At 37.0% G+C, this 23,111-nt stretch overlaps 1 protein-coding gene across 2 annotated transcripts in view; it reads left to right on the top strand.

Annotated features, from left to right (window-relative positions):
- ACC (acetyl-CoA carboxylase) overlaps window positions 1-23,111 on the top strand; it is a 1,497,654-nt gene that overhangs the window by 29,611 nt on the left and 1,444,932 nt on the right. For both annotated transcript variants that reach the window (XM_090383551.1, XM_090383552.1), the window contains one exon: window positions 8,879-9,019. In XM_090383551.1, the coding sequence (XP_090239677.1) occupies window positions 8,879-9,019 (141 nt within the window). The remainder of the gene's footprint in view (window positions 1-8,878; window positions 9,020-23,111) is intronic.

Raw genomic sequence — 23,111 nt, 5'->3', positions numbered from 1 at the left:
GTTGCTGAGTGAGGAAGATCCTAATATAATTAGATATTTCCAACACCCAGTTGATGCCATCTTACTTCCGTTTTTACTAGGGAATCTGAAAAAGGCTTCTGCCATTATATCTTCCTTGCTGAAATCAAGATGGATTATGTTTTTCTTGTACATATTGTGTGTCACATCTTTCTTTCCTACTTCATTATCCACGTCATGCAAAATTATTTTTGGCCCAGTTCATAGTGGTTTCTGAAGCTAACACCAAGTCTTCTTATCTTGTTATTTGATTTTATGTCATCCACATCTCTCTCTCTTTTAATCTCTGTTTTTGTGATGACTCCCCTATTTACAATATTAGAGGTCATCAGGGAGAATTCCTTTAACCCTGACTCCCCCCCCACCAAAGAGGCTGCTGTGCATTTCTTTTGTTATAGCCACCCAACTATCCTCATTTGTCTTAAGCAACAAACTTTGTCCTGCCTTAGTCAGAAGCCAACAGTTATCCCTTTGTGGTGCTGAGGCTTGCTGCCCTCCCAAAAAATCTCTACTCCTGCCTACAGAATTATATGACTTAGTCGCACAGTTGTGGTCCTCACAAAATACAAAGAATACTCCACTGTTGTTACCAGAGGTTGCCCCAGGGGTCTGTGCTCATGCTAATGTTCTGGTCAACTGGACTAGATGAACTCCTTCAAGTTCTGGTTTTTCCAACAAAGAGTATACAAAACTTCTAGCCTTTGCAGACAAAATGATTATTACAGATGCAAACACACTTGCTCAGCTTGAAGAAAGGACAAATTCTGCCCTGAAAGCTATCCACAATTAGACTATCATATATAAACTAAAATTGTCAACAGGAAAGATTTGTGCAATTCTAATCAAAGGCTGCCTCAGTGCCACTAGATTCAAATGTAACCAAACTAGATCCAACTTGTAACCAAATTCAAATATCTAGGGGTTATAGTTGACAGTAAACTTACCTTCCACCTGCATCTACATCATCTTGCAGAAAATATCAGGAAATACATAAGTATGATTTCCAGAATTACAAGATATGACTGGGGTCTAAAAAGAAGAACATTAACAGTCATCTCCAAAACTGTTTTTCTATGGTGCAGGTGCCTGGTGCAACAGAGTAATCCTTGAATGAAATAGAAGAAAATTGGATACAATACAGAGGCATCCTACTCGCCATCACCAGGGCATGCTGCACCGTCAGCACACCTGCACTTTAGGTCCTGGCAGATGTGCTCCCTTTGCATATGGAAGTGATTGCTGGAGGGCTCTTATAGTAGGAAAGCTCTGCTAATGACAATCATGGCCTATGTTCTCAACCTCACCAACCAGAAGCAGGAAAGGAAAAACGTATCTCATCTCCACCATAGATGGCAGTCGGACTGGACTGCCTCGACCAAAGGATGGGTCACCCACAGATTTGTACCAGATGTCTCGATGACCTATCTGAACCCACCGCCTCGGTATGTTCCTGGTCTGCATGTTACATATATATTAACTGCCCATGGTTCCTTTAAAGCTACGTTGACTGAACTTTGAATTGATGAAAACTTTTGTTGTGCTTTTGCAGAGAAGACGAAAATTGGGAGCATATGCTTTACGACTGCTACCTTTACCATGCCCCTAGAAGCTGCATGCTCATCTCTCTACTGTCTCTCCCTCATGGTGAGGAGCACCTTTTCCTTGCTAATGAAGACACCTACAAACAGCTCTTAGCCTTTGCATAGCTGTTTTTGAGATCAGGAGGACAATTCTATTACAGCTCAGTCAGCAGCAAGACCAGTGAACTAACAATTAAAGAAAACCCACTGGGATGAATCATTGAAAACAGTTGTCTCTTTGTGGGGAGATATCCTTCCTAGCAGTTACATTCTTGACTTTCCAATACTGCCTACTTTGATAATATTGCACCTTTCAGCTGATGCTATTTTCCTTGGCAAAGAGGAAATTCTTTATGTCATAGTTCTGTCACTAATTTGTTAAATGATTACAAGGAAGCCTTTTCCACATTCTCCACATTTTCCACATTTGTTCTCTTGAACATCTTCATCAGTTGTTACTTTAATCCTGTTTGACTTGGATTCAAATTTCTCTGGCTCAGTCAAAATTCTCCTATTCAAGTGTTTGGGGTGGCATATCATTGATTTTTGACTGTATCCTCACATCTGCATCCAGACTCAGTTACTTATTTTCAATAACTAGTCTCATATCCAGCTCAACATTATTAACTGGCATTTGCTCTTCCTTTCTCATTCCTTAAGTTTGGTGATATACTGCTTGTTGAAGTAAGTGTTCCTACTGAGCCCTCCCCTTTATGATATTTCAGTCTTTGCTTCCTACAAGTCCTAAACCTGTGCCCCAGAGACCTGCTAATTGATGAGTGGGCTTTCAGCACCAAGGTCAACTAATTCCAAGGTTCTCCCTGAAGCAACCTAGTCCCATTTCTCACTTTTGCTACTCAGTTCCATTTCTTCACTCTCCTTACCATTTTTATGCACTAGCTTGGTTTTTCAAAATCAATTTTTTATCTCTTTACATTCTTCTTCATGCCAGTAAATGTTGGTTTGTTATCCACCTTCTCAGTGCTTGTTGAGATGTGGCCTGCTTTTTTAGAGTGGCTGAGCTCAGATGTCCATGAATTCTGTCTCATCCTTGTTGGGATATTGCAGGGTTTTCATCCTTGTTTAAACTCAGCACATCCAAGTTAGTCACATCTAAATATGTTATGTCTTCTCTCTCAGTAGAATAGTGTTTCAGTCCCTTAGTAACCACCCCTCCTTTGAGATCTTTTTTTCTGTTTCCTTTCTGCTGTTAGATTTTGTATATCCATGTTACTGCGAGCACTTGTACCTGTATCATGTCAGTATTATTGTTCTGTAAGTCTATAGGTATGCACAAAGTACACCGTATATAAATTATACTATGTACATATAAGCACTTGGCTCTGAAAAAAAAATTGACTTATTTAAAGGATAAAATATCCAGATGTTTCTGCTATCTTTCTTCTTCACTAGTTGTAACCAAAATGACTGTTATGATGTTAACCTATAGAGATTTTTAAACTTCAATATCTTTATATTCCCTTAACAGTTTTGGTATATGTTGCTACCCTCCAAAAGTGCAGGTGGCAATCTTACTCAACACCAGAGTTACTCCCCCCCTCCCCAAGAAGTACTGCATTGATTCTTAAAAAGCAACTTTGTATCTAGATCTCAACTCCTTTACAGTTTCAAAGTGGGTGCCATTTGCTTTGCCAATTTTTCAAATAAGGCAAATGTAGAATCTAAAGACCAGTAAATTGTGAAGATTATGATGAGAGCTACTATATGCAAATGTTACAGGTGATTTCAGTTTACTCCTGATTGATTGGAGCAAGTGAGAAGGAAACTCACCATGTGAAAAAAAAAAAAATTAAATCAGCAAGATTTTTGTATGTTAGGGAAAGTACTAGGGACAAGAATATCCTAGTCCAACTCATCACTCATGAAACAGACAACATCATAGGGCTGACACTGCAGGAACTACTAACATAGAGTTCCAAGTTGGATGATGAGGAGAGAGGTATTAGTTATTAAAGGCAAATGGAATGAGTTTTAATTTCAGAAAAGGAGATTATGACAGCCTAAGATACTACATGGCCTTTAACTATGGAGATAACAAGCAGATTACTAATACATTAGAATTATGGTATACTTTTTAAGCTATAGTCACAGAGGCCTTTAATGGTGTATGCCATTAAGAAAATACAACATAAGGAGAATTCTGAGACGGATAAATAAAGAGCTAGCCAGTTTAAAAGAAGAAAAAAAATGGCATGGAAAAGTTAGAGAGCAATATAAATATTGAAAAAATGTGCAACTTGTGAAATGCTTGCGGAATTTCTGGAACAGGACATGATCTAGCCAAGTCTTTGTATATGCTAGGTGCAGGGATTGTGAAGAAATTAGATGCCAACTCAGTGTTTTGATGGGTGTCTATGAGAGTTGGATGGAAGGGTAGGGTAGATGCCCTTGAAGGAATTAAAATGGGGGACCCATCAAGCTCTGAGCTGCACAACTCAATGCCAGAGCTCCCTCTTGCTGCATCAGGCAACACAGCAGCAATCTTCAAGGAAAAATGTGCTGCTCCCACAGGAGCTGGTTATTGTTGGTGACTATTGTCAGAGAGATGGGAAATATATTGTACAAAAAGGATAGGTGGAATTGGACCAGGGTATGCCTGCCAGGGGGAAAAAGTTGATGATATTGTAGAGCAATCATCTTGAAAGGTCCAAAGGGTGATGTTATTGTACACTTTGGCACTAATGACATTAAGCATAGGAGATCTACAGATTTACTTAACAAGCAGATCAATGTTGGGAAAAAGTCACCAGTTAGGATTAAATTTGAAATTATCCATAATTCTGCCCAGACATGATAGAAGGGAGTATATGATGAGAGCCTTTTCAATCAATTTGGCCCTGGAGAGATTGTGCAAGGCTCATGGGATAGAATTTTTCTCAGCATGGTCTGTGCTTGTTAACAGGAGAGATTGTTTCTACAGGAATGGGATACACTTAAATAGAAAGAGTGCAAGAATATTTGCTGATGCTTTTATGGCAGTGTTAGGTTGTCAGAAAACTGCTAGCTTGTGGGGGATTCACAGACTAATAGATTAATAGTAGCCACAGGCAGAGGTGTAAGTGATTCTTGCGCTGCTTCTATTGGAATAATCAGCAGTCTGGAAAGCGAGGTACTGGGGATTTCAAGGACTGCTGAGAGTCATCACGGAACAAGTAAATACATGGATTGTGTTAGGGTAACTAAGAGTAAAAACAGGTGCATGTATACGTGCATGTACACCAATGCTAGGAGTGTAGTAAATAAATTTGATGAATTTGTAGATATAAAATTATCTGTAATAAAGTCACAAAGGACGTTAGGCAACAAAGACAGATTACGAGAAATCTTTGCAAAGGATGCAAATAAAAACAGCAAAGAGTTCTTTACTTATGTAAACTCTAGAAGGAAGGGGATGAATCAGATTGGGCCACTTGATATCGATGGTTCAACCATTGATGATCGTGCTCAGGTAGCTAACAAATTAAATGAGTATTTTGCATCTACATTCCTACATGTGGAATTCTATTGGGAAGTGGAGGACAGAAGCTTATCAAACTCTAACAGAGAGTTAAATGATTTTGTAATAACTGAGAGCAAAGTGGAGGAGAAATTGCTTTAGTTAAAGATAAGGTGGTGGATGGGATCTATCCAGTTATATTAAAGGAGGTAGCAGTTTCCTTTGCTACCTCCTTATATTAAAGGAGGTAGCAAAGGAAATAAGCAGGCTCATAGCCATTATTATAAGGGCATCTTTGGACTCGGCCCATGGGAGGTCCCCACAGACTGGAGATGTACAAATGTATCCCCGATTCACAAAGGGGGATCGAAGGGCAACATGAGTAATTACAGACTAGTTAGTTTAACTTCTGTTCCGGGTAAAATAATGGAGTCACTGGTTAAAGATGCATTGCAGTATCATCTAGACAAGACTGCAGCAATAATTCAGACACAGCATGGGTTTGTTAAGGGAAATACTTGTCTGACAAATTTGATTGGATATTATGATGTCGTTACAAAGGAACTGGATGCGAAAATTAATTTTGATATCATATACTTGAATTTCAGGAAAGCTTTTGACACTGTGGTGCATGGAAGACTACTGTACAAATTGGAGCAGAATGGTATTAAGGGTAAGTTACTACAATGGATAAAAGGATGGTTGAGTGGGAGAAGACAGAGGGTGGTAATCAATGGGCGCTGCTCTTTGTGGACTAATGTTATTAGTGGAGTCCCACAGGGTTCAGTATTTGGCCCACTGTTGTTTTTTATATTTATCAATGATATTGATGAAAGTATATCTGGCTTAGTGTCGAAGTTTGCAGATGATACAATGGTTGGCAGGGTTATTAATGACAGTAATGGCAGTGTGCTACTGCAACAGGATCTAGAAAATTGGGAATATGGGCTGAGAAGTGGCAACTGATGTTTAACCTTGACAAATGCAAATTACTGCATATGGAAGTAGTAACCTCAGAGAAATGTGCCAACTGTGCAGTACTACACTTAGGGTAGTGGAGAATGAAAGAGATCTGGTGGTAATTTTGCAGTTGGATATGAAGTTCTCTGCGCAGTGCAGACAGGCTGTCAGGAGACATGCTGCCATGGAGTTTTGTCGATGATATATAGGAATTTTGCTAGCAGAGACAAGGAGATGATTATCCCCTTGTATAAGACAATGATCAGGCCACACCTTGAGTACTTCATACCGGTCTGGAGTCTTCATTTTAGGAAAGATGTTGAGCTATTAGAACGAGTACAGAGAAGGGCAATGAGATTAGTGAGTGGAACAAATGGTTGCTGTTATCTAGATAGGCTTAAGTTCTGAAAATTGTAGATTCTGGAGACTAGGCACCTGAGAGGTGATCTGATTGAGCTGATTGAGGCCTTGAATGGTTTTGAGCAAGCTCATTACTGATGGGATTCTTCCTCTTGCTTAGATTCTGCACCTGTGGGGATGATTTTGGAAAGACAGTTGTTGATTAGATGTGTAGAAATTTTCCTTTAGCCAGCGAGTAGTGTATTGATGGAACAAACTTCTCTGTGTTGTGGAAGTTAACAGCTTAAATAAATGTATGGCTGAACTAGACAAACTTTTGGATTTAAAGGATGAGTGGAATGGGAAGGGTTTTTTTTTTTTTTTGATGATGCTATATAAGCTTGCTTTCTTGCATCATATGCCTCTGCTAATGCTAATGAAGTGTATGGCAGCTATAAGTTGATCTGTAGTAGCACCTCAGAAAAAATGAGATTAATAGTTAGATATAATAATTATAAGAATCTGCCTCTGCCAGCTTTGACCCTTATGTAATGGATACAGGAAAGGCTTAGATAATCAATCTGATATCAATGAACAGGTATTTTGCATTGATCTTTACATATGAAAGCCTTATGTTGAAGTGAAACTGTGAGAGAGCAGTTGGAGAGCATGGAGTGAGTGTTTTTTTTTTTTTTTTTTTTAATTTCAGAAGATTATTTATTAGAAAAACTTATGATCCTTAAAGGCAAATAATGCTCCTCGAGTTGATGGTATGTACCCAGTAATTTTGAGGGTGGCAGCAACAGTGCATTAAACTGTTAATGTTAATTATAAAGGCATCACAGGACTCGCGTGTGATTCTGGTGGAATGGAAAAGTGCTAGTACTAGCACATTTCCATTCCAACAGAATTGCTCCTGTATTGCCGGTACATAAAGGCAGTTTCCAAGAGTGAAGTGAGCAACTATTGACATGTCAGTCTGACTTCACTTGTAGAGAAATTCGTGGAGGCAGTGATCAAGATTTCAATACAATAATTTAGATAGAAATGGAATTCTGAAGGAAATACAGCATGATTTTCTTTTGTAAAAGGAAAATCATGTTTAACCAAGCCTGGTTGGCTTTATTTTGACATGGTGCACTTGCATTTCAGCAAAGCACTTGACTCAGGCCTGCATGGCTGGTAGTTTATTGTATAAGCTGGAACATGTTGAAATCACAGGGAAAGTTCTTACATGAATTGCAGGATGGCTATAGGGTGGCAGACAGAAACTTGTAATTAATGATTAATCTTCAAATTGGGCTAATATCAGAAGTTAGGTCTCCAGAGATTGATCCTGGAATCCCAGGATCAATAGTTTTTGATTTTCTCAACTATAGTTTTTGATTTTCTTAAATGATATTGACAGAAGGATAGACGTATGATGTCAAGATTTTCACATGATGCTAAGAGTGGTAGAGTAGTTAATGATTAACATTAAGTTGAGCTTCTTCGGGATGACTTAGATGAGAAAACTGGTAGCCATCTTTCAATGCAGAAAAATGCTAGGCTTGCGCCCAGAAATAACTTGTATGCTTGGTGGGTTTTGGGTTAAAAACAGTAGAGGAGGAAAGGGATTTAGGAGTTATATGTTCAGACATTTGCTTGTAAAGATGGGGGTCATAATCCTTGTATAAAGCAAATTACATATGGCCACTATTGTTATTGCAATGTTCCAAGATCATGCTTGGAATATTGTTTTCAGGTATGGGAGACCATGCCTAATAAAAGACATCAAGCTTCTTGAAAGGATATGAAGATGGCCAATGTACCCAGTGACATTGACCTTTTGCTGATCTCACCAGGTGCATTGGCCATCTTTGGGGCCATGTTATGAGGAAAGACTTAATATGTGGGCTAGAGAGCTTTGTAGCTGAGCAGCTTAGAGGAGAGCTGATTGAGGTGCATAAGGCTGTGAGAGGAGATAGTAAAATTAATGTGGGCAAAATTTTCCCAGTTATAAATGATTCCTGAACTGAGGGCCATAAATTCAAATTACGGGCAAAAGGTTTAGACTTTGTTCCAGGAAGTTTTCTTTCAACCAGCATATTGTTAATTACTGAAATAAGTTTCCTCCTTGGGTTATTGAGGTTGATAGCTTGGCAAAATTCAAAGATCAGCTGGATAGGTACCTATGTGAGGAGGGAACTCAAATAGGTGGTTTATTTTAATTTATTTTATTATTTATTTATTTATTTATTATAAATTACTATTTTTTTGGCTGGTCTGGTGCAGCAAAAGCTTGAGCTTTATACTGACAGTTGCACATGGTACTCTGCTAACATTCACTGTTAAATTTGCGCTAACAATTGGGAAACATCGTTCAGCCTTTTAAATTTGATTAGTTGATGAATACAACCATTAAAAGCATTCTGTTTTATCTACTGTCTTTGTGATTTGGTTGTCGTTGTTACAATGCTATGTACATGACATGACATGCTTGATGTAAGCTTGTCTATACTTAAACAGTCCCTGATTCATGTAGGAAAAGAATCCATTTCATAATAGCAGAGGAAGAGGAAGATGATTTATCTCACATGTGTTCATCATCAGAATCAGATGTGCAAACAGCTTATATTAAATCTGAAGATGTTACAAGGCTTAAAAAGCAACCTCGCCAGTTCAGGTAAGAGTAGTTATGTACTAGTTTTTGATAGGATTAAAGTTGAAATCCAGAAGGATATTTGATTTTGTTGTGAAGCAACAAAATCAAATATCCTTTTTTTGATTATTTAAGAAATAATTTAGTTTTTTTTTTTTTTTGAGTTGAGTGGCAAGTTATAGTTTTTCAGTTTGGAAAATAAAAATGATGGTAACCATTTATTTAAACTCAGTATTAGATTTGTTTTTTGCGTGAATAAGTTAAGTTGTGGTATATTTGTGTGTGCATGCTGGTGAGATTTGTAGCAGATGGCTAAAAGGATCATAGTTATAATTGATACTAGAAATGTGGGACAGATTTAGCTATCATATTGTTAATTACTAGAATAAGTTGCTTTTGTGGGTAGATGAGGATGACTGGCTTGGGGAAATTCCTTCCCCATTGATCAGCACATCAACTAGGAGGGAAACACTTAGGTAATTTATTTTATGAGAGCTGTTCAATAAAGAATGATTATAATATATATTTTTTCACAATATACCTTTTATTAATCATCCATATTTTGATGGTCCTTTTCAAAGTAGTCCCCATTTGATGAAATTCACTTACTCCAATGTTTCTGACATTCTTCAAAAACATGGTGGAAGCCATTTTTTGATGATGTGTTTGAGAATCGTCTTCAATGTCTTTGCAACTTCTTCTGACGATAGGAATTGTTTTCCTCACAGTTTTTTTCTTTTTTGGAAATAAAAAATTACAGGGTGCAAGATCAGGACTGTAGGGTGGATGAGAAACACATTTGACATCAATGCTGGATAAGTACTCGATGACAGTATGAGCCATGTGAGCTCTTGTATTGTCATGATGCTGCATCCCCCCCATATGCGTGCAGTTGTGGTCATTTGCAACAAGTGTGATCCTGCAAAGTTGCAGTACAGTTCTGTAGTAAGGTCCTGTAAGAGTTGTATAATGTGGCACAACATGCTGGCAAACCATTTCTTGAGTGTCAAAAAAAGAGATGACCATTATCTTTCTTGCAGAAAGTAACTTTTGCTTTTTGGTGTTGGTGATGATATAGACTTCCAAATGGAGCTTTATTGCTTACCCTCTGGGTTGAAATGATGAATCCATGTCTCATCTGCTATTATCACCTTATGCAGAACCTCACCATCTTCAGTAACCATCCGTTGCAGTTCCTGACAAATCTCTATGTGAACTTGCTGTTGCTAAGGTGTGAGTAGTCTTGGAACCCAGCATGCACAAATGTGTCATATGCAAATGGTCATGGAGAATACCGTGCGTGCTTCCTACTGATATTCTCAACATAGTACATAGAGTATAGAGAAGGGCAACAAGGTTAGTGAATGGAACAAAGGGTTGCTCTTATGGAGAAAGGCTTAAGTTTTGCAAATTATAGTGTCTGGAGACTAGGCACCTGCGAGGTGATCTGATGGAGGTGTATAAAGCCCTGAATGGTTTGAGCATGCTCAGTGCTGATGGGATTTTTCCTCTTGCTCAGAATAATTGCCTGAGAGGGCATAAATTCAAATTGAGGAAAGACAGTTGTAGGATAGATGTGCGGAAGTTTGCCTTTAGCCAGCAGGTGGTTGATTCCTGGAACAAACTTCCATCTGGCGTTGTAGAAGTTGATAGCTTACATAGATTCAAGGCAGAACTAGACAAACATTTGGAGTGAGTGGATGAGTGAAATGAGAAGGGTGCTTTTTTTTTTTTTTTTTTTTTGGCTGATGCTATATAAGCTTGCTTTCTTGCATCATATGCCTTTACTAATGCTAATCTCTGCCAGTTGTATACTCTTATATAATGATCATCTCATTATTACAGAAGCAGTGGATGGAGCTCCATAACCACCAATCTTTGATTGAATCACGTTGTCCATCTTTAACCATTCTAAAGCACTTGCGAGCTGTGCTTTGTGAAAGTGTAGATTTACCACAAGCCTCTTTTAATATTTAATATCTGTGTAGATACACCATAGACAACTCTTAAAGAAAAACTACGATACATGGGCTACTCGTGAAGGATGAGCACAATATGAGATACAGATGAAATTATGCCTTTCACACTACTATCGTAGTTTTTCTTTAAGAGTTGTCTGTGGTGTATCTACACCGATATTATATAGATATAATCTTAAACCCTTAAAATATTATGCCTTGTTGCATTTAGTTTATTTAAATATTTAATATGCGTCAGCTGATGTTTTATTGAGGCTGAAACAAAATCGGATAGCAGCATATTGTTTCTTGTGTGTCACGTCCATTGTTACATTGATTAAACTGAACAGGCAGAAACTTGACTGACTGCCAAGGTTACAGTGTGCAAGAGTCAGCTGCACAGTTGCTATGTGATGCAGCTTTGTTTGGTCTTAAATTTCATAGCTGAGCTAGAAATAGCAAGCAGTACATTTGTTCATGAAAATTATGATTTATTGGGCAACCCTCATATTTTATTTAATTTTTTAGCTGGTTCCACAGAAGGCCAGAGCATTTTTTCACCATATGGCTAATACTAACTTTAATTTTAAGTTGGAATACCTAACTTTAAGGTGACTACAGTGTTCTCAGAGATTTTAAGTTCTGTGCATTGGGACCAAATGGTGATATTACCAGCAGCAAATTCTAAATAGGAAGCATTCAAGGAAGCAATTTTGGAAGCTACAAGACTTTTTGTTCCATATAAGAAATACCGTTCAAGGTTTAGGTCCAAATGGATGTCAGATGAACTAATGAGACTCATGGCAGAGAAGGAAAATGAATGGGATGCACATAAATTGTCAGACAGTACAGAAGCTTATTGTAGATATAAGCTTAAAAAAAAAAAAAAAAAAAGAAGTAAAGTGCAGCCATTATCAACCCACTGCAGGATGGAAGCCTCCTCAACAATTCAAGCAAAGGCCTTTGCCTTGAATTGTTGAGAAATTGTATGAGAAATCTTTGGCAAAGGATGCAAAGAAAAACAGCAAAGTTTTCTTTACTTATAAACTTTAAAAGGAAGGGGCTGAATCAGATTGGTCCACTTGATATCAGTGGTTTGACTACAGATGATCATTCTCAGATAGATGCCAAGCTAACTGCATTCACACATAAGGAGTTATTCAAGGAGGAGAGGGCCAGATGTTTATCAAACTCTACCAGGGAGTTAAATGATTTTGTAATAACTGAGAGCAAAGTGGAGGAGAAATTGTTGAAGTTAAACTTAAGAAAGGCACCTGGGATCTATCCAGTTATATTAAAGGAGGTGGCAAAGGAAGTAAGCAAACAATTAGCCATAATTATGAGAGCATCCTTGGACTTGGGGAAAGACCCCACTGATTGGGGATGTGCAAATGTATTGCCAATTCACAAAGGGGGATCACTCCCTTACTTAGGTAAGCGTTGCATTCCGCGGAACTCTATGTAAGTCGGAATTTCTCTAAAAGCTTATGCAGCACTCGCAACTATGCATGCTGAACTTGATTTAAGCAAAAAAGAAATGTTTGTCGAACATGTAAATAGAATTATTTATTCAATTTTTTTTATCTCATGTGCAGGAAAAATTACAAAAGTGTACAAAAATTTCAAAATTATAAAATTGCTAAAAGAGAGAGGAGACAGGCATAACATCAGCAAGTTTTACCTTTTGAGCATCGTTGCCAGAATTAACTGGCCCCAGCTGATAACCATGCTGCTGCAGAAGTTGAGGACTGTGGAGATGTAGAAGTGATTTTTTCCAGTACATCATAGAATTACTCTGCAGTTGCAGAATCAACACTGGCGACTTCACTGCATACTTTAATGTTTTGGAAACCAGCACGATGCTTGAACCTATTAAACCACCAGTTGTTTACCACGAGCTTGGCTTGTGGTTCGCCATACTTATCCTTAATATCTTCATAAATACTTGCTTTTGCTTGAATGGCCATTGGACTCAGGGGCACTTATTTCTGAATCTGATTTTCCATCCATATTATTAATAGCTTTTCCATCTTTGATATTGCACTGAACGCTCTTTTGTGATCACTGTTGATCTTAAATGCATTGATCCTTTAAAATGTTCTTTTATACTTGCAATGCCCCTTTAAATAGCATTCACTGTTGAAGCAGCGACACCAAATTCCGTTTAATAGATGACAAACTTTTGTCCTGCTTCATACTTCTTAATTAATTATCTTCATTTCTAAATCAGTTTTGTTTCGTTTTCTAGCACTGCCAGCACTTGCACTTTACCTTCACCATTGTAATAAGTAAATACAATGGTGAAGGGAAAGAGACCAACACCATTATAATAAGTACAATCAGTCCTCGTATAGCACGATAGTTGTGTTCCTAGAAAGCCTCGTGCAATGAAAACCCGTGCAATATAAACAACAGGCCCTATGGGAAAAATAGGGTTAGGTGCTGACCACCGAAGATTGAACACACATTTGTAACCAAAACATTACCAAACACAATAAATAATCGTAATAAAATACGTAAGTATTTTATTACGATTATTTAATAAATAATAACGATTATTTAATAAATACTATTACGTAATAAAATATTGCTAATGCTTTTGCTTCTATCGTAAGCAAACTTGTTTTTCGTTTGATTTTCTTTCCAAACAGATAACAGCCATTCCATCTCTTTCAATTCTTTGGGTCTTAATCTAATGGATTTTATTTACACTTTGAGTTGTTCCTGACATGAAAGTTGTTTTTATTTTCTCTAAATTCTTTGTAATTCTCGGCATTGCCTCATTTAGGCCTGTAGCACGTGCAATATCACATGGCCTTTCATTTCGCTCAAAGCGTTTCACAATTTCATATTTTTTCTCTATCGATAGAGGCGGACTGGCCATAAGCCTTACCGGGGAATTCCCCGGTGGGCTGGAGGCCGGTGTGATTTTGGCCATAAAAGCTAGTATGAGGCCACTATAAATTTTCCCGGGTAAGATTTTTTTGACCCAGTCCGCCTCCGTTTATCGATATTGCTTTTCTTTTTCTCTCTGAATCTGCAGTGTCTTCACCAGGACGCTTCCTTTTCACACCTTTTAAGTATTTTACTCATTTTTAGGGAATAAAGTACAATTACAAAACGAGGAGTCACGCTTGATACACATAAACAAAGCTGCGCACGTGTAGTAACTGAATAAACAACACCGTAAAGGCAGAGATACACTATTAACACCTCACATTTTACTAAAGCACATTTCTAGGGGTTACTACCATAAAACAATAAAAACAATTTCCAGTTGCATTTCTGCTAGTGGAATCTGTTATAAACTGGTAGTAAACTCTATCTAATTGCATTTGCAATTATACCGATAGCTGGAATTGTGTTAGTTTTTACGTTATTATGGTTAAGTGTGTTTCCCCTTCACTGAAATAAAAAACATAAATACATTTTCAGAATCTTCTCTTCATTCCTATTGTGTTGCATTTGACTTCCATTTCTTGTAAACACAAAGGCGGATCGTTCATAAGCGAATTCGGTTCGTTCTATATAAGATATTGTTCCCCTATTTATAAATCGTGTATGATCGAATTTGTGTAAAGTAAACACGTGTTATACGAGGACTGACTGTAAATAGAAACGAAGAGAAGATTCTGAAAATTTATTTATGGTTTTTTATGATTGAAGATTTCAACATAGGGGAACTCATTTCACCATAATACCTTAACATAAAAACCCAAAGAATTCCAGTTATCGGTATTATTGCAAATGTAATAAGATTGAATTTACTACCCGTTTATAATTGTTTTATGGTAGTGACCTCTAGAAATCTTTTTTTTTTTTTTTTTTTTTTTGGAAAAATATCACAAAGGCGTTCAAAATTGATTCTTATAATGGAACATATGATAACGATTAAAGTGTAATGCAATTTCCATTATAACAATGACCTTTTAGAGAGATAAATATCTTAGTTATATAGTGAAAATTTCAACTTCTGAAGTCTTGGAATGAATTAGCAACAAAAAAAAAACAGTGTGTTATTGGGTTCACATTACGATATTTTCACGATACCTCCATTTATTCCTACAGAATGCAAAATCAGTTTCCGCGATTTTTTTAAAATTTGCAGCAGCCAGCAAAAAGTTGTGTAAAGTCGAATTTCCATAAGTCGAGTATTACTTAAGCCAGGGAGTGCCTGTAATTACAGACCTGTTAGTTTGACTTCTGTTCCAGGGAAAATAATGGAGTCACTGGTTAAAGAAGCATTGCAGGATCATCTAGATAAGACTGCTGTAATAATTCAGACACAGCATGAGTTAGTTAAGGGGAAGTCTTGTCTGATCAATTTGATTGGATACTATGACGTAGTCACAAAGGAACTGGATGCAAAAAATAGTTTTAATATCATATACTTGGATTTCAGGAAACTTTCTGATACTGTTGCACATGGAAGACCACTGTACAAATTGAAGCAGTGTGATATTAAGAGCAAGATGCTACAATGGATAAAAGGATGGTTGTGGGGGAGAAGACATCCATTGATAATCAATGGATATTGATCTACGTGGACTAATGTTATTAGTGGTGTCCCTCAGGGTTTGGTGTTGGGTCCATTATTGTTTTGTATATTTATCAATGATATTGATGAAGGTACAGGGTGGCCTCGATTAACGTGATTAATTCGTCCTATGAGCGCATCGCGCAAAACGGAAATGCGTTAATCGAATATAATAATCAATAGGAAAAATTATAATTGGTCCTTGACCTTCAGGAATGTCCATAAAGAATTTTAAAATACCTTTTAAATAACTTTTTAACTGTATACAATGTAAAGACGAAAATAATTATAGAAATAAATGTTTATTGCATAAAACAACAGTTCCTAAACTGTGCACCGCGGAATATTTTAAATTTTCGAGGGAAACACAGCGATACTCGACATCGGTCAAGTATCGCTGTGTTTTACCCGTGTGAATTACTAGCTCGAGGTAGTTTACAGCTTCAACATTTCTTATTAAGTTGTTTGGACCTAACTACTAAACGGAACTGTTAGGTATTTCTTTTGGTCTGGGTGCGCCTTGAAAAATTACTGAGACACTAAGGGCACCGTGAACCGAGAAAGTTTGGGAACCTCTGACATAAAATACACAATGAAGAAATGACTGTTGCGGAATTTTTGAACAGTGTTGACTTTCTCTTTTCATTAATCAATTCCGATAGCCGACAACAATCTTCTCTGGCCCTGGCGAAATAAATATCGCAGAGAACCTCAAACCTTTTGTTTGAGGTTCTCTGCGATACGAAAGATTTCATCTAGTTCTTTTACTGTTATCTCCTTCGCGGTAACATTTTTCATCTGGCTCATTTAAAAATTTGAATTTTTAAATGCAGGTGTGCATTGACTTTATTAGCAGGAGACAGACAAGTGACACGTCTTCTTCCGATGGTTGATGGAACACCGAGGCGGGCAGCAGGCAAACGTTTGTTTATTGACTGTACGAATCGCAGTAAGCTTAACGCACGATTCAAATCTTTTTCAACTATCGCATAAAAAAAAAAAAGATCTCGTTACCGGAAATTGGCATCGTGTAAAGTGAAAAGTGGTATAATTTTTTCAAATAGCGTTAACTGAAAATTGTGTTATGCGAGGCCTGGCTGTATATCAAGCTTAATGTCAAAGTTTGCAGATGATACAAAGGTTGGCAGGGTTGTTAAAGCAGTCATGACAGTATGCTGCTGCAACAGGATCTGGAAAAGTTGGGCAGATGGGCTGAGAAGTGGCAACTGAAGTTTAACATTGACAAATGCAAAGTACTGCATATGGGTAGAAGTAACCCTAGAGAAATGTACCAATTGTGCAGTACTACATTCAGGGTAGTACTGCACAGAAAGAGATCTGGGAGTAATTGTGCAGTCAGATATGAAGTTTTCTGAGCAGTGCAGACAGGCTGCCATAGTAGGTCATGGGGTCTTGTCAATGATATACAGGAATTTTGCGAGCGGGGATAACGATGTGATTCTTTCCTTTTATAAGGCAATGGTCAGGCCACACCTTTAGCACTGCTTACAGGTCTGGAAGTCTCATTTTAGGAAGGATGTAGAGTAGCTAGAATGAGTACAGTGAAGGGCAACAAGACTGGTGAGGGGAACGAAAGGGTTGGTCTTATGAAGAAAGGCTTAAGCTCTGCAAATTGCAGATTCTGGAGACGAGGCACAGGCGAGCGGATTTGATTGAAGTGTATAAAGCCTTGAATGGATTTAGCAGGTTCAATGCTGATGGGCTTCTTCCTCTTGTTCAGATTACAAACCTGAGGGGGCATGGATTGAAACTGAGCAAAGACACTTGTAGAATAGATGTGCAGAAATTTGCCTTTAGCCAGCGGGTGGTTGATTGCTGGAACAAACTTCCATCTGTTGTTGTGAAAGTTGATAGCTGAAATAAATTCAAGGCAGAACTAGACAAACGTTCTGAACAAGTGGATCAGTGAAATGGGAAGGTTTTTTTTTTTTTTTTTTTTTTTGGCTGATGTTGTGTAAGCTTGCATCATATGCCTCTGCTAATGTTAAGTGTTCATTTGGTTGACAGGTCTGACCGAACAGTTATGCCAATAAAATCCTCCATGCCATTTTACACAAAGAAATATACAAATGTATAATTTATTTACATAAATTAAGGACAAAGTACAAGGGATACCCAACAAATATTTACCCTTACCTAGAAATATTTAAATTAGGGATTTAAAACTTGGCCTGGTCATTTCATACTTCTCTGTATAGCTACCTTCCAGAGCTACACATTTTTCTCATATGTGGATAAGCTCTTGAATAGAATTCTCACTTTTCAGCAGAAAACCAGACTTCCAGTTTATTAATTACCTTCTTATCAGTCTGAAATCTGTAGCTCCATAATGGTTTCTTCGTTTTAGGGAAGAGAAAGGAATCTGAAGGGGAGAGGTTGGGAGAAAAAGGTGGGTGCTACAGATTCGAGAGCCACACTTGATTGTAAGATCCACTATGGGAGCAGCCATGTGGGCAGGAGCATTGTTGGCTAGAAGGTCAACAATGTCTAGAAGGTCATCTCTTCAATTTGAAAGCCATCTTTAACTTTACCACAAGGTCTCATTAGTACTTCCCAGAGATGGTGTTGCTTTTTGCAAGGTAATCTGTAAGGATAATACTTATGCTAGTACCCTTAGAGCCTGAGAAGACTGACATGACCTTGTCAGCAAACAGTTGAATCTTGACACTCTTTGGCCTACCACCTTAGCCATGTGCAGAAACTTCCATTGGTCCAAACAGACCCATGGCTAATGTTTATTTCAGTTGCTATAAAATTTATCATCATATGTCTGTCTTCAAGGACGAGCTGTTCTTTTTCTCTAGCCACAATGGCAGGGTCAGTGGCTATGATGGGCCTTCTTTTTCTTGGATTGTCGTGTATGTTGCTTCAGCCCCAGCTGAGTCATCTTTTCTAGTGTTTTACAGTCTTGATTTCACAGCTTCAACCTTCTCCAGCAGTCTTGGTTCCAGTTCAGTAACTGATGGGTCTAGAAACACAAATAAATATACATTAACTGATGAGACTTAGTGTTATATATATATATAACATTATATATATTATATAATTAACTATATATATATATATATATATATATATCCAATATTTTAAATTAAATAAAATAAAACATAAGCCAGTAGTATGGCAAAAACTGTAGAGCGAAAATTAACATAAAAATAACCCGAATAGACATAAATAGTAGCCCAGAAACCCTTGTATAATTTCAAACTTTAAATCCAATTAACAAAAACTATACAAAATTTAGGATAATGCCAATTACTTATTAATTTAGTGGTACCCCCCCCCCCCCGAGAGGTACCAGTTCCGAAAGACGTGAAATATCACCAAAAGAGGGTTAAAGGAACTGCCAAACGATAACAAAATCAAATTAAATTAAAATAAAATAGACTGACCATCATGCCCCATATCGACAGAGGACCACGAGGCCAATAATGGTCATGGAATCGCTGCATTTCAATCGCTACACAAATCGTCGCAATGGCGAAAAGATTGAAGTACCAGTTCACCCTCCCTCCTCTGATCGATCCACCAATGCAGAGGATTTGCACGGCGGTGGTCCTTATGCAGCGAAAAAAAATAAATTATAGAATAGACAGCACTCTAGAGCAGAGCCACACCACTGACATACTGTAAGCTGAATCAGCTTATTTAGAAGAAAAAAGGAAAATAGATGGCGGCACGGGCGTTGCTAAATTAGCATATCGACCCATTACTATTGAATTATATTAAATGTTGACGAAAGTTAAATTATAATAAAATGAATAAATAATTAAGCATTCATTAGAGGCAGCAACTTGCAATTCCTCCATATGAAGCCGAAATATATACTATCATTGAATTATATTAAAATAAGTTAATTATAATAAAGTGAAAATAAATTAAATAATTAAGCATTCATTAGAGGCAGTGACAGGCAATTCCTCCATACGAAGCTGAAATACATCCAATATTTTAAATTAAATAAAATAAAACATAAGCCAGTAGTATGGCAAAAACTGTAGAGCAAAAATTAACATAAAAATAACCCAAATAAACAAACGAACGAAAAACAAGAATAGACATAAATAGTAGCCCAGAAACCCTTGTATAATTTCAAACTTTAAATCCAATTAACAAAAACTATACAAAATTTAGGATAATGCCAATTACTTATTAATTTAGTGGTACCTCCCCCCCCCCCCCCCCGAGAGGTACCAGTTCCGAAAGATGTGAAATATCGCCAAAAGAGGGTTAAAGGAACTGCCAAACGATAACAAAATAAATTAAAATAAAATAGACTGACCATCATGCCCTATATCGACAGAGGACCACGAGGCCAATAATGGTCATGGAATCGCTGCATTACAATTAAGCAATGCTTAATTATTTATTCATTTTATTATAATTTAACTTTCGTCAACATTTAATATAATTCAATAGTAATGGGTCATTATGCTAATTTAGCAACGCCCGTGCCGCCATCTATTTTACTTTTTTCTTTTATATAAGCTGATTCAGCTTACAGTATGTCAGTGGTGTGGCTCTGCTCTAGAGTGCTGTCTGTTCTATAATTTATTTTTTTCGCTGCATAAGGACCACCGCCGTGCAAATCCTCTGCATTGGTGGATCGATCAGAGGAGGGAGGGTGAATTGGTACTTCAATCTTTTCGCCATTGTGACGATTTGTGTAGCGATTGAAATGCAGCGATTCCATGACCATTATTGGCCTCGTGGTCCTCTGTCGATATGGGGCATGATGGTCAGTCTATTTTATTTTAATTTATTTTGATTTTGTTATCGTTTGGCAGTTCCTTTAACCCTCTTTTGGTGATATTTCACGTCTTTCGGAACTGGTACCTCTCGGGGGGGGGGGGGTACCGCTAAATTAATAAGTAATTGGCATTATCCTAAATTTTGTATAGTTTTTGTTAATTGGATTTAAAGTTTGAAATTATACAAGGGTTTCTGGGCTACTATTTATGTCTATTCTTGTTTTTCGTTCGTTTGTTTATTTGGGTTATTTTTATGTTAATTTTTGCTCTACAGTTTTTGCCATACTACTGGCTTATGTTTTATTTTATTTAATTTAAAATATTGGATGTATTTCAGCTTCATATGGAGGAATTGCCTGTCGCTGCCTCTAATGAATGCTTAATTATTTAATTTATTTTCACTTTATTATAATTAACTTAATATAATTCAATGATAGTATATATATGTATATATAAAATATTTTAAGTATAAAATATTGTAGGTAGAACATGTTAACGAGCTTTATGTATAAAATTAAAACTAGCGAATATACAGTATACCCTGGGAGCGATATATGTTGTGAAAGAAAGGAGGGGTGGAATGAACTGGAAAATAAAACGATAAGATTTTCACAGATTGAAACAATACCAAATAAATTTTGAAAAAAGTTTTGAAAAAACAACCAAGGTGGAAATAACATTGCAGTGTCTTTCATAATTTTTGTGTCATCATCAGAGGTCATCCACCAAAATAACGAAAAAGACAGCAATGCTCTTCTGTTTCCAACATGTTCTGTATGCATAGGTTCACGTGTGAAAAGCCATGTGGTAATTTACAATTTTAATTTTTAAATTTTACAAATTTTGAATATAATTTTACTAAATTTGAATTAACGTTAGTGTGCTAATAAAAGTGTTGCATACAGATCATGGATGACCTTACAGAAGTAAGTGAAACACTAAGAAAATGAAAAAAGTAAAGCCAAACGTTTTGACTGATTTGGCAGGTTACCAGTATATTTATGTGTGGTTACGCTAGCGGCTCTTAGCGTTAAAAAAATATATATATTTATCGTGCATGTTTTTGATTTAAATGAAATGGGCGGTGATGATGCGCTAGGTTAAATGCATGATGTCCAAACTGCCTAGGATAGTTAAGAAATATAATAGCTGACAAAGTAGCAGTAGAAGGCAGCTAAACTTTGTTAAGGCGAAAAATAGATTGGGTTAAACTAGAAAATAGAGTCCCGCTGTTGCGTTCGGTATACTAATGGCTCACAGGACATATGAAGTAGAGTCTAGTAAAGTAGAAAGATGGTTATGGTAGAGATAAGTAGTAGGGCTTGGGTGGTTCGGGGTTGCAAACCTGTTCCTAGAGGAATGAATGTCTGCGAGGAATGAATGTCTGCGAGTGAGTGCATTATGTATTTAAGGTCAGTTGTGTAAATGAGTGGTATAATGAAATAAAGTTAAGCTAGAATATAATTTAATAAAGTTAAGCTTGAATATAATTACAAGATTAATACACTGTGATAGGCCAATTGGTGGGTACGAGTTTTCCAGACTGTAAGACACCACAGAAGTCTAGTGTATTGTATTTACACTATATATATACTTGATGTGTATGGGAATAATCATTTACCGATAATGCTATTTATATTAATATCTTTTAGTTTTTTGTGCTTTAAGATGTTAAGGGCTTTACTAATGTGATGGTAAGATATGCTTTAGGAAAATGGTTGTTTATAAGTTTTTTGTATAATATCCTGATGTTATCAATAGCTGTTTCATTATTACTGCAAATAGTTGCTATCCTGATGCTTTGCGCTAGAATAACGTTGGCATGTACTCCTTTGGAAATATTTGAATTCTATTGTGTGAGGTTGACTATATTAAAGTTGAATGCATCACGTTTGTTGTACAGGTTGATGGAGGCTATGTTGTTCTTTAACTTAATATCCAGATCTAGGAAACGGGCTGTAGTATCAATGTTATTTATTTTTTCCAGTATGAGTTCATTGGGGTATAAGTGTCCATAATCCTTGATGAAATTAGGGCAGTTGAATACTATGAGGTCATCTATATATCTGTAGAGGTTAAGGTCCTGTGGAAATGAGATTTCTGACCAATATAGGTAGTTCAATTCCTAGTTCAAATATATATAACCAGCACAAATACCATAACTTAGCTAAATTAAAACAAAAACTGCTAGAAATGCACAAAGACTTCATCATCACACCTTTAGATAAAGCAACAAACAATCATGCATTCATTTGCAAATCTTTTTATGCACATACCTTGATAACTGAACTTAACTCCAGCAGTACATAGGATCGTCTGGTCAATATGGTTAGGATTGTCTGGTATCCTTGTAGGTAAATGAACAATCCATGCAAGGTCATTAGTAATTGCAAAAGCCTCAGCATCTTGAGCAGCTGGGTTGGTGTGACTAGAAAATGGAAGCCAGCTGGAGTTCTGAACATTAAAATCACCAAGGAAAATTACCTCACTGTTAGGAAAGTTCAACTGGAGAAAGTCAAGTTGCAAAGATAGGAAGTCAAAGAGCTCCAAGTGATTAGTGGAGTTGGGAGAATGGTAGAGACAACAGATGAATATGACAGAATGAGGTAGAGAGATTTTAAACCAGAGAAGATCAAAAAGAGGAGATTCTAAATTACCAAGTCTCTGACAGGGAATATCGGAATGGAGATATGCAGAAGTACCACCTTTGAGGCTAAGTTCAGTGTACTAACTAGCGGCTGGCCTGCGAAGAGCCGGCCGCTAGTTAGTACACCGTTTTAGAGCTGTACCTTCGAAATGTAAGGAAGATTGGATCTCGTCATGATGTTCATCATAAGCTCAAAATTTAT

Source organism: Mastigoproctus giganteus, chromosome 10 (assembly GCF_048544385.1).
Source record: "Mastigoproctus giganteus isolate SK-2022 chromosome 10, ASM4854438v1, whole genome shotgun sequence".
NCBI classification, from domain to species: domain Eukaryota; kingdom Metazoa; phylum Arthropoda; class Arachnida; order Uropygi; family Thelyphonidae; genus Mastigoproctus; species Mastigoproctus giganteus.
This window is presented reverse-complemented; position numbering and strand designations above follow the sequence as displayed.